The 12,937-nt window shown below is 33.6% G+C and overlaps 2 protein-coding genes across 2 annotated transcripts in view; both read right to left on the bottom strand.

Annotated features, from left to right (window-relative positions):
* Window positions 1–12,937, bottom strand: part of LOC133184256 (transcription factor ATOH8-like) — a 186,456-nt gene that overhangs the window by 21,949 nt on the left and 151,570 nt on the right. The gene's annotated exons all lie outside the window — the stretch shown is intronic.
* LOC133184252 (FAD-dependent oxidoreductase domain-containing protein 2-like) lies at window positions 16–12,914 on the bottom strand. Its single transcript, XM_061319227.1, has 9 exons — window positions 12,684–12,914; window positions 11,027–11,336; window positions 7,538–7,671; window positions 5,041–5,161; window positions 3,626–3,856; window positions 3,188–3,354; window positions 2,625–2,790; window positions 1,137–1,375; window positions 16–829 (listed from the first exon to the last, which is right to left on the bottom strand). The coding sequence occupies exons 1-9, from the start codon at window positions 12,874–12,876 to the stop codon at window positions 525–527; spliced, it is 1,866 nt and encodes a 621-aa protein (XP_061175211.1). The 5' UTR covers window positions 12,877–12,914; the 3' UTR covers window positions 16–524.

Raw genomic sequence — 12,937 nt, 5'->3', positions numbered from 1 at the left:
CCCACCCCACCCCACCCCCTGGAGTCATGATTTGAAGAAATTTAAATTTTGAAGCTTTCACATCCAGCCCAGTGGTTCTTGATAAGAAGATTTTTGAAAGATGCCATTAAATTTTCACTTATTCTTAATTAGCTCCCTTGAAAGAGAGCATGGCCCTTCATTTCAACAAACTTGAATTCCCTTCATCTAAGGATGCTTTGTGGCAAGTTTGGTTGAAATTGGCTCTGTGGTTCTGGAAATGATAAAAAATATGAAAAGTTTATGAAAACAACAGACAATGGACAAATTCTGATCAGAAAAACTTACTTGAGCCCTCAGCTCAGGTGAGCTAATGATGTGCAACTGCACATGTCCATGCATTAGTAAGGAAGTGAATGACCACTGCATAAGATGACTTTTTAGGGAAAAATATTTGATCTATGTAATTAACAACTAAAGATCCTTTGCAGAATCTTAATGTCACTGTAAATAAAATTTCAATGCTTGAGACAGGCTAAATTGACTATTATCTAACAAGTTCTACTCTACAGTAGGAGTTTAGAATCTTTGGCCAGCTGAGCTAGACTGTAGGTAGGGACCAGACCTTGACCCTCCATAAAATCCGCCTGACAAGAGAGAGGGACATTCCTGTGGGTCAACGCCAGCTTCATGCAGTTATCAGCAAAGAAGCTGCGTAGATCCTGGTCGAAGACTTCCTCTAGGAAACGTCGGAGGGGCAGGAGGTGACTGGTCCAGCCGTCCCAGGAGGTCAGGAAATCCTCCACAATATGGTGGAGTAATTTTGGAGGAGGAAGAACATCCCTCAGAGGTTTCTTCTGCATGTCTTCCGCTGTAACAGTTTATAAAGACCAGCTGTAGCTTGCAACAATGTGGAGAAGTTGAATGAAAATTTTATCTTATCAAAATTTATGTAGGAGATGCTTTCAATATTTATCTTTTAAAGTTAAGTACATTTAATTTACAGCTATATGAATGAAACATGTATAGATAGTCAATTCTTATTAATTCAAGGTCAAGAAGTTTTATGGTCTGCAGACAAGATGCTTTTTTTTTTAATTTCAATATCTCTTGATAGCTAAAATTTCTCAACCCACAATGTGAAATATTTCCTGGCATGTCTTTGAGTAATGTCTTACATGTTGGAAGTTTGTCGTAATAATAAAACACAGGGTGTAGAAAGTTTGACTGGTGGGCTTCTGCTGGTTCTCCTGTGGCACGATCAATGCGGAAAATATCATTGCCTGGTCCGGAAAAATCCTTGCCATACTCCATAACAATGGCGATGATACGAGTGACATTGTGTCCAGAATGTTTGTAAAAGTCATCGATAAGATTGATAGGGAACTCTTCCAAGTAATCAAACTCCAGACCATTACTGCAGGAAAAAAAACTTATTTATCATTACTGTAAAATATCATGTTTTTATGACTGGAAACCTACACAAAGACTTGAAATTTCTTTTTGAGAGAGAGAGAAAATTATGTTTTTATTTTCATTTTATCCAAAAGAGTACAGCTTAGTAAATTTTTTTAATGATACTTCATTTTGTCATAATATAAATACTGCATGTAGTTGAGAGTAACACTGATAATTTTCACCCCAAGAAAACCATTGTCAACCGAGGTGCAGTCGAGGTTGACAATGGTTTTTGCGGGGCAAAAATTTTCAAGGTTACCCTCAACTACATGTACATGCTGTATTTATCATATTATATTATATTGAATGTTTCATACAAATAAATATAGCACTGAACCGTGAGCACATAAATTCTGTGCAGTTAATATTTTTTTGGAATATCACCCGTTGTCAAGCAATGTTGGCTGTTGCTATGCTGGAGGGCATTGTTTCATCATTCAGAGGGTAATAGTGTTTTTTAACAAATGTTTGTCAACGAATCAAATTCAACTAATTTACATAAAAGTATAATATTAGCAAATGTTACCGACTGAAGTATGATATATTATAAATAACATTTGAAACTTAATTGAAAACTACAGCAATCAATATAATGCACATGACACATGAGATAAAAACTGAAGTAAATGTAACAGATGATCATTGTGCACAGTTTGGTTTCTAATTTGTTTCACTATATCTATATCCATATAATGAATTCGTAAAATTTTATTTGGCAAATTTGCAATATACACATGTACATATACGTGTTTACCTTCTTATGAATACTGAATATGCTCATACAAGTACACTAAATATAAAATCTACCTTGGAGAACTTCAGTTTTTCTGTTTAAAAGAATTGTAGTCACAAATACTTATAGAAAATAAAGATAGTTTATTATTTCTAAATTTTGTGACCTTAAAAAAATTGCTATAAAAGATGCAAATATCATTATTTTTAACCTCTACAGGACACAAATTCATTATATCAGAGTTAGTTTTAACCATAACATTTTACAAGGAATTGCCAAGAATGTTGCTGGGGACCCCCTCCCCCCCCTAAAAAAAAAATAAAATAAAAAAAACACAATATCTGTAAATTCACTATTATCTGTGTTTGTGCAAAAGCAGTTTTACTGTATCAAAGAAATATAGATTTTTTGTCTTTTCTAGACACCAGCACCTGGATCGACATTCCCGCATTTACTAACAACTTTGGATGCTTACTCTTTAATGACAATGATGTCCCCCAACACTCCAAACATTTGGTATGTCCCTGATGCCTCATTCAACCTCTTTACTATTGTGTTTTCTATCTGGGTGATGGGAGCTGTGATCGAGGGCCAGGGGACCTGGTGATACCTCCATTCCAACAGATGATGCAGGGCACGGGCTGAAAAAGTATGAAGCAAGAATAGTTTATAACCTCCAACATTTTATTACACATCCATGTTAAAACTTTGTATTCTGGTAGTTAATATTTATATAGTTTTGAACTAATATACATTTTGTACATCTGCAGTTAGCAGTTCAAATAACAAATCTCTACATATAACAAGGGCACCACAGAGCGAAGCATCCCCTCGCAAAAGAGTACATTTATCCATACATAAATTATTACTTGTTTAATGGAAACACACTCTCACAAATTCCCCAGCCCACACACATACATGCACGTTACTATATCCCCTCCAACTTCATTGTGAGGGGATAATAAATGTAGCAGATAATATGATGTGGTTGTGTCTTTTACTTAGAGCACCTATGTATGTGTTCCAGATTTTACTTACCTGTATACCTGAATCCATGGATAAAACCTCCAGCTGATTTTCTGAAGTCCAGGGAATGAGTGTTTGTGCCAGCAAAGAACATGCCCGGGTTTTCCACGGACTCGTAATCATAGGTAATTTTTGGGTATTTTTTCGCTCTACCTTTTCCAGATGAGATCACTGTTTTGCTGCAAAAAATCCACACAATTCTTATCTTCTTTATACGCATAAGATTATCAAAATCAGTCTTAGATACATGCTGCAGTTCATGAAATAATTAACTGTAGCATAGAATAGTTTATTTTCACACTGGTAATCTTAAAAGTTTTTAGATTATCATTTACTTACACATGTGTATTATACCAAATTTTAGGAAACCAAATTAATCAAATGCACACAAAACATTCACGTGAGTGAATAATTGACTCTGTTTCCATCAAATAAAAAAAATGGACTTACTTGTTAAAAATAGACTTATCAAATACAAATCCCAGACAGCGAATGATTTTATCATAAGGATCCCGGAGGGCAAAGTTATCAATGGAGTAAACTGGGTCTTCTTCATCCTCTTTGAACTGAAGGTGAAGCTTTCCATCCTTTTTCACGATTTTGACTTCCTCCAGCCCTGCTTCTAGGACACCATCTAATGATTTCAACTGATATGTATCAAGAAGTCCATTGTTGACTGCCCTGTGGAAAAAAAAACATCCAGTGAAACTTGCTTATAAGGAAATCAAATACAAGGAATTCTTTGTTATAAGGAAGTTATACCTTTTCATTATCCCTAATATCATGACACTTTCTTGTATGGATACAAAGAAATTATAAGGAACTAAAGATTCATTTTCCCTAGACTTCCTTATAAGCAAATTTACTTTTATAAGAGATTTTCAGGAAATGCTCAGTAATTTACTAAGTTCTTAAGTTATAATCATTTCAAGACCTACAGTGTATTTAATGTGCTACTGTAAATGTTGAATTTGTATGTATTCATATATAGTAAAATCTCACTATTTCGAATTGATAGGACCAAGAAAAAACCTTGAGATATCCGAGGATTTGAGACATCAAGGATAAAATACCTAAATAATAAGCAACTGGGACTTCAAAATTACTTTGATATATCCCTGGTATTCGAGAAATCAGTGTTCAAGATATCTAAGTTTAACTGTACAGCAAAACATGCTTGTTCATAAATACATGCTTGGAACAAAAGCATCTTTGGACAAAATGTATTCAACAAAGAAGTCTTTACTGAAATTCAAGAAATATTATTTCAAAATGTTTATCTAATGGTTCTCTATCAAAGTATTATGCTTTGGGAACAGTACATGTTGCTAGACTTTGGGAATGGTACATGTTGCTAGACTTTGGGAACAGTACATGTTGCTGGACTTTAGGAACGGTACATGCTGCTAGGCTTTAGGAACAGTACATGTTGCTAGACTTTGGGAACAGTACACGTTGCTAGACTTTGGGAATGGTACATGTTGCTAGACTTTGGGAACGGTACATGCTGCTACGCTTTGGGAACAGTGCTTGTTGCTAGGCTTTGGAAACAGTTGCTAGGTAACAAGAATTATGGGATGGCAGCATTTTTAGCTTTTGATTGAGTGATCAAGTATATTGACCATTCAACTTGAAGACATTATTTTATTCTTCTTTAGGAAATAGGGGAAGGAAATTTGTTCAAAGCTGTCAGCTAGCTGGGACAAAATGGGTCTGTCTGCAAGAGAATTGTCCATAAAGAAACAAAATTTTACTAATAAGGCATTTATATTTTTCACATCACTTGCTTCAGTGGAATAAGTGCAATTAAACATAAGGGAAAAAAGAACAAGAAACTGCTCTCACCACTATCAGATAACACAAACCTGAGATCTCCTACATAATGAGTGGCCCACGAAAGTCTCACTCTGGAACGAGCTACCATGTGGACCACATTAGTATTTCCATAGATAGCATCAGCAGTCTCAAATGCGGCATTACCACGCCCTGTGGAATAAAACCGTTATTATTTAGTCACATTAACACGTCCTGTGGAATAAAACCATTATTATTTAAGGAAATCATTCCTTCCCCTGTAATGTGATCAGTGGAAATCACCTTAATTAGAAATCTATAATGTTTAACAAATACAGTGTTTCTAAGATGTGTTATGGGTTTATAGTAGCAAGTCTTTCAAGCAATAATCATTATTTCTTGCCATAATTGTTTTTAGTGCTCACACTTTGACAGTATAATTATAAAACTGATAGTGCAAAGTTTTTATGCAGACACCATCTCATCATTTAAAAGTATCAAAGTTGTTTTTTAATTACAATGTATTTTTTCCTACTGATCATTTACTGGTACTGGCCAACTAGAATTAGATATTTAATAACTGATGATTAAAAAGAGTGCATTGATTTTTTTTTTCAACATGTTACATGAAATATAACACCAGTTATTTTTAATAGACTTTGAGTGTACATATGTCAAAAACTATTTTTGTTACCTGTTTAATATTTTTTTTATTTATTTCGTTGTATCTCTTTTAATCAGGCAAAGTATATATAAACACGATAAATACTGCATTTTTCTAATTTATAACATTATTACAACATAACCCTAAAGTGTCACATCTTGCTTCTGTTAAATTTTCTGAATCTGACATGAAGCACGTCAATTTGCTAAAAAAAAAAAAAACTCACAAACTGAGGCGATTTTGCTCCCTTCTGATCAATAACATTACACCTGTGCTGTGTGATAATGACACTGCTGTACGTTTGACATTTAATAGTGATGTATTTGGGCATATTCAGATCTCTGGTTTTAATTCCTATGTCTAAACATACCAAAGCAACTTGAACAAAATTGTATCAAATTTCTGGTATTGGACACTCTTACATAGTAGAAAAAACAGGTCATTCTATTACTGAACACTTAAGCTTCTTTACACTTGTAATAAGTATATTTATTTGTAAACATATTTATTATTATGTAGGAATAGAGGGAATGTGGGTGAGCAATGTTAATATATATTTCGAGTTCTGTTTGTCAAACAAACAGTGATTTTTTTAAACAAATGTAATTCTTTTCAATGTTTAGAATTAAACGAGGGGTGATCAAAAAGTTTGTGAATTAAACGAGGGGTGATCAAAAAGTTTGCGAACTATCTTTTGTATCTACATAACCACAATTCAGATCAGAATGAAAATTGGAATATAAATGTTTTAAACATGATCTATAAATAGCATGTCAGTTACATAATATTTACCTCCATGTTTATGTTGTCACAATGTAAAAATGATGTCAATATGAGGATGACTTGTGACAAAAAATGGTTGACTCGGTAGTACTAGAGAAAGGAATGGCTGTAAAGTTTTTAAGTAAATCTTGGAAAATCCTTTGCAGTAGCATATATTAATTTGTACAAGGTTTATGAAGACAAAGGACTTGCCAAAAGTGTTATTAGTAACTTGATTGATTGTTTAAGTGAAGGAAGGGAGATGGTTAAAAATGATGTTCGTTCTGGGTGCCCAGTGAAAGTAAGTTGGGAATGAGATGTGTCCTTAGTTGAGCAATTTGTTATGAAGGATAGCCAAGTCACAGTTAGAAAAATAGTTGTATATTCTAACAATAAATTAATTCTTGATCCCCTTAAATTTCATTTACTTTAAACAGTTAACAGATCAGATATGATATAGAGAAAGCACCCATACATGATCCACATTGGATACACGACGCATCCAAGACAGAGGAGTCGGGTTGTTATGGACACCATGTTCTCACTGGGAAAAGATATTCTATTCCACCTATCCTATTGCCGAGATTTGGCAATTTGTGAAAAATGGACTATTCTTCTTATAAAAATAACTGCATGGTAAGAAATACATGTACCGGTATAAGACCCAGGAAAATCTTTTGGCTGCTGTGAACAGTAAACTACAGAGCATGCCATGTGACCGCTTGGGCCAGAAGTGTTTTGTGCAAGGGAAGAAGGCTGATATATGTGCATTAAAACTGAAGGGGCCTACTTTAAAGAATAGTAAACACTGAAACCTTTTTTGATTTCTTTTATGGAAGTAATTCAATTAGTTCATGAACTTTTTGATCACCCCTCGTAAATGTTAATAATTATGATTTTATATATAGATCAGTTCAAAGTTTTCATAGTGTGATAGTGGTGTGTGAGTGTGTTGGGGGGGGGGGGGGGGGGGTAACTGAATTGTATGAACAATAACAGAGAATGTACATCATCATGCAGCAGCAATATTATCACTGTCATTGAACAATTAAATGTATTATTACATCTTAAGTTTACTGACAGCTACTGACTAGATTTTGACAGAAGACTTATAATAAACTCAGATCTCCTTTATATACTACCAAGTATAAGAACTGTTTGCCCTTCAAAATCTTCGGGATTGATGGAGACGTCCTCATATCCAATCACGTACTCCATGCCAGCGACATCTTTTGGAATGTTGGGAGTAGCTATTCCAGTAGCTACAATTAATTTTCTGTAAAAAAAAAATGAAAGATTAATGAAATCAACTGGAAGATATTTTCTTCATCAATCATAATTCCCTCCATCTATGATAACCTCTTTATGGAGGGATCGCATCAATCACCGGCTCCAAACCCCAGTCAGGCAGTCTCTCTCTCTGGAAATCAATGAGCAATCAGTTGAAATTTATTCTATTTGTGGACTACTGAGAAATTTGATTACAAGGAAAATTCTCTCATTAGTAGCCGTATGAGACACAATGATTTTCATGCTAAACAACAGTGTGTGATTTCTTTCTCTCTCTGTCATACCTTCAAATGTAAAAGACAGGAATATCCCATTTAAGAAACCTAGAAAACATTATTCTAACATCAATGTGGTGTCACAATGTTTATCTTATACCACTCCATCTATATGTTGTAGGCCACAGCAGCACCTAAGATGTATGATATGCCAGTGTAATATGGGTTTTTTAATATTCCAAAAACCAAATTTTTGTGTACTTTATCAGTCTTTCATTTGCTCTTTTTATCTACAGAGTCTGCATAACCAAAAAAAAAAGATATGTTTGTGCAATTGTTTTGAAGGAAATATCCCAATGATATGATTAAAAGAATACTTATAATTATATGAGTATTAGATAGATAACTTTCACCCTTTTAAATCACATTTTGCCATCCAGGCCTTGCCAAGCCTTGATCCTAATTGACAAAATTTGATCCTTTGCCTATTATCCTATGCTCATAAATTTGAATGATTCTTACAATCTTTCATTGCCAGTGACATCAGAATAGTTATTTAACACAGCTTCATCTCTGATGTAATAGCTTACCACGAAATGCTATGGTATACCTAATCAGTTGTAATTCATCGCGAATTTAATTGATAAATGGAACACAAGAAACATAGGGTAGCTGCATGCAGCTATCCATCCCTGTATAATTAGCAAGATATGCTTTGACGAAAATGGCATGCGATTCATGAAAACTAAATTTGAACAAGATGTGCTTGTGAAACACTGATACATGTACCCTCATGTGGCATCTCATGTCCAAGGTTAAAGTCTATTAAAAAAGTAGGTCAAACTCCAAGGTCAAAGTCATGAGGTCAAAAATTTGGAACCCAAAGGAAGATTAGTCACAAGAATTATACATATGAAATATGAAGACCCTAGCTCCAACTGTTCAAAAGTTATGGCCAAGGTGCAAGTTTGGTCAAAGTTTTTCAAAAGTAGGCCATACTCCAAGGTCATGAGGTCAAAAATGTTGGTACATGTACCGAAAGAAAAGTCTTGTCACAACAAATACACATGTGGAATATAAAAGCCCTAACACCAATCGTTCACAAAAGTTATGGCCAGTGTTTAAGTTTTTTGAACAAACAGATAAACTGGTGGTCAGACAGGCAGACAGACAGACCAAAAACATATTCCCCTGAATCTCTGATTAGGGTGCATAATAAAAATGTTTCAACTCAACATTTTATTGGTAAATCATATTTATTTATTTATTTAGCTAATAGGTTATCTGTCAAGAAATGGAGAAGGGTTATATAAGCAATATTGCTGCCTAATCATGTATTTCACATTATCAAATATGTTCAGATCAAATCTGTGGAAAGTGATTTGAATTCTTGGCATACATTAAAGCCTGATTTGATTTACGTAATATTATAATGCATATTGCAATAAATAAAATTAAATTAACATTCTCACTGCATCAGAACAGAAAAATCAACATCTCAAGTGGGTGTCATTTCAAAATTGATTATAATCATGGGGACACAAAACTGAATCAATTTAGAAAATTACAATCTGGATCGCATACCCAGTAGTATTTACACAATAAATCAATGCTGGGATAGGATGTCAGTCAAATGGAGGTTCATGCAACCTTTCACAGCCCACCCATTGATTAACGCTTAATGAAAGGGGATGTTTTAGAAAAAATACCCATTGAATACATGTAACTAATCACAATGCCTCAGTAATCTTTTACAGTGTTTAAATATTTATGATGGCTTCTAGTACAAATTGCTTCATTCAATCACTAAACAATACCCTGATGTCCTTTTGATAAAAAAAAATTTCAGATAGTGTGAAAATGTTGCAATTCAGAATTTTTTTTTTTAATTGATGTTAGCAAAAGTAAAAGGCTCTGGACAATTTGACAGCAATATTCTGGAATTGTACAAAAAAAAATTTATGTCCTTTTGAAAAGAAAAGTTACTGCTAGTGTAAAAATGTTGCAATTCAGAATTTTTTTAAATTGATGTTAACAAATATGAAAGGTTCTGGAACAATTTGACAGCAATATCCTGGAATTGTACCAAAAAAAGAAGTAATTTCCTGTTCATTTCATGTACTGTAAACCATTCTTGGTTTATGACTTGGAGATTTGCACACAACAATCATGACACCTCTTTTCTAATAACAGAATTTTTTTATCTGGCATTTTTCAATTTGTCTGCATTTCTTCAGAAGTTGATGGAAAACTGTTGTTTTTTTTTTTTTTGCTCATTAATAACATTTTTTCCAGACCACTAAAAAAAATGTTTTGCATCAAATTCAGTCAAAAAGTCTTATGACTTCATAGTGATACAGTGTATATCTAAGTCTTCATAGTGTTAAAAAACATTCGTACATAAATGATTGCCTAATTACTGATTTGTAAAACATCACAGCTTCTCTATATCCAAGCCTTCTTAAAAGAAGAAGTTTCTTTTGTCTGTATATTTCATTCGCATACCCGGTGAATGTATAGTGCTTGCTGAGCCTTTGTTGACCTAGCATACAATATAATATTGCTGTATGCTGAATCAATCAGTCATCTTTTGTTTGTTTGTGTGTTTTGTCCGTCTGCAAGTTTATAGCAGGATTATGTGGTATGTTTTGTGAATTCTCTTATTTTTTTATGAACATGATGAAAGATGAGACCCCCCTAATTAGAACATGGTATTTAGACTTTTGGAGAGAAGAAGTCCTCAATATTTTATGGTTTCATTTCTGGTTATGGATTAATTGAATTTTGCAGTCTTCCCATTAATGTTTCATCTGATATCCTTAATGTTCAAATATCTTGCTTTGAACTGCAAATCAATTTTTATTCATGACAACTTTATTTTCGTGTAATTACTTGAGACTGTCTGCTTGCAAAAAATTCATTCTTGCATATACTTCTACTATTAAAAAATTATAGCGCAATAATCAAAATTCATGAAAATTTTGTTTGCGTTCAGCAATCTCACAAAAATAAGGTGTCACAAAAATTTTAGTGTTGTACAATAGATCATACATCAATCTAAATGAATAAGATGAAGAGGGTGTGCCCTGTCTGTCGTACGTCATCACAACACGGAAACAAACTTACGAGCAAGTGTAACGTTGGTCATTGTTATCCTCCATTGTGTACAGGTCCTCTTGTCGCTGGATGTTCTGGATATTCGTGTTGTACTGTACTTTGAGGCCCAGTTTTTCAGTGTAGTCTTTGAGGTATTTAACAAGAATATCTGCATGAGGGAACAACTCTTTGGAGTAATGGCGTATCTGGAGGGATTCGTCGTGACTGAGGAGGGAATTCCAGTCATGGCGTAGGTTAAACTCCTTGTTTGTTTTCCCGGTGTTTCTTTTGTTAATGCTGATGAGTTTTCTATGGCGAGGGTACTTCACATAAAAGCTACCTGAGAAAAATAAATGAGCATTTATAAAAACTTGCATTTCAATTGATCTAAATGGAATGCACTTCAAAAACAATAATGTTGATATTTCAGTTCATCATCCCAAATTTTGGCAAATTTTAGATTTTATTAACTGTTGCAAGAAATTGGAATGATCAAGAGCACAACAAGTTGGCCCTCAATCTGCATTGCCATTTGATTGATGGCAATCACTTAATTGCTAATATCACACAAATTCATTCAAAATGCATTTGGATGCTTTCATTTGTATGCTATCAGTGTACAAAGTTTGAATAATTTTGAGTGGAAAAAAGGAAATCACAGATTATGTACATTAGATATCACTTAAGAGTCAAACACTAAAAGAATTTCAATCAGAAAAGCTCATTTGCACCTTTGGCTCAGGTAGGCAAAAATCCACTAGAGTCTAGTTAAGCTCTATCAGGATAAATTTATAAATCACTTTTTATTTATGAGAACTTTATTTTTGCACAATTACGCAAAACCGTCTACTTGTGAAATTTCCATTCTTTTGGGTTCAATATATCGCGATATCAAAATATTATGCTACACCGAGTATAACACGAAAATAAGGTATTGCAAAAATTAGGTGATTTTCAGTACTTGAATATCAAAGAAAAATAACATTCGTCATTACAGAATTATTATGGTAACAAGTACCGTACTACCAATCTTTAATATTATCATGTGTATTATGCAAGATGATTGCCTGTTTCAATTAATAAAAATAATATGACTTGGTTCTTACACTGGCTCATCAATCACTATTGGTATTCATACTTTCTGGGAGATTATTGGATAAAAGTCATCATCAGAGAACATTGTGGAGAGAAAGGAAATGAAAATTTACTCATCTGGGGGTTTTGTATAATAATAATTGACAGATCATGTCATACAAGTATTGATCGGCAATCAAAAAAATACAATCCACTGGCAATACAACAGCACAGTCTATAGATATATAAATCGCAGGCCTTTTAGGAGAATTGCTGAGGGATTTGGGTTTTTTTTCATTATCATCATCAATGAGAAAATGAATCCTAAATAGACAAGCTAGCATGAAAAATTTCAATTATCTAGATTTATATTGAAAAATTAACCATCTACTTTTCCCATAGATGTATAAAACTATCTACCTGAATTTGCACTTGCCTATTTCTTGACATTCTTATGTGTTTATCAACCATATTTTATGAACCAAGAATATGCTTTGCAAATGAAACAAACAGTACTGTGGAGCACAGCTCACCACAAAAGATAGCTCTCTCACCAAAAATTTATTGCATTAGAACACTTGTCATCAAATACATATACATTAAAAAAAAATACCTGATACATTATTTCTCTCAAAAATTATATAGTCCCTGTTTTTCTGGTGTAAAAAATATCCAATCTGAAGGCCACTTGGTCCTGCTCCTATAACACAGTAGTCATGGTGAATGGAACTGGTTGCTATGACAATGGAGATGGAAAGGAAGACAAAGGTCAAGGGTAAATAGTAAGGCCTCATGGTCAAGGTCATTTGATGTTTTTATCCAAGTTCTATCCTGTTAACTGAAACTGAAAAGATCTGATATTTAAAT

This window comes from Saccostrea echinata, unplaced genomic scaffold (genome assembly GCF_033153115.1).
Source record: "Saccostrea echinata isolate AGI-Se365-2 ecotype Australia unplaced genomic scaffold, CSIRO_AGI_Sech_v1 ptg000010l, whole genome shotgun sequence".
NCBI lineage: Eukaryota > Metazoa > Mollusca > Bivalvia > Ostreida > Ostreidae > Saccostrea > Saccostrea echinata.
Note: the sequence above shows the minus strand (reverse complement) of the source record. Positions and strands in the feature narration are given on the sequence as shown.

Coding starts and splice junctions, on each gene's coding strand:
- LOC133184252 (XM_061319227.1), bottom strand. CDS start 12,876: ATGACCTTGACCATGAGGCCTTACTATTTACCCTTGACCTTTGTCTTC. Junction 7,672..11,026: donor GACCAACGTTACACTTGCTC/GTAAGTTTGTTT, acceptor TTTTTTTTACAG/AAAATTAATTGTAGCTACTG. Junction 830..1,136: donor TTACGACAAACTTCCAACAT/GTAAGACATTAC, acceptor AAACTGTTACAG/CGGAAGACATGCAGAAGAAA.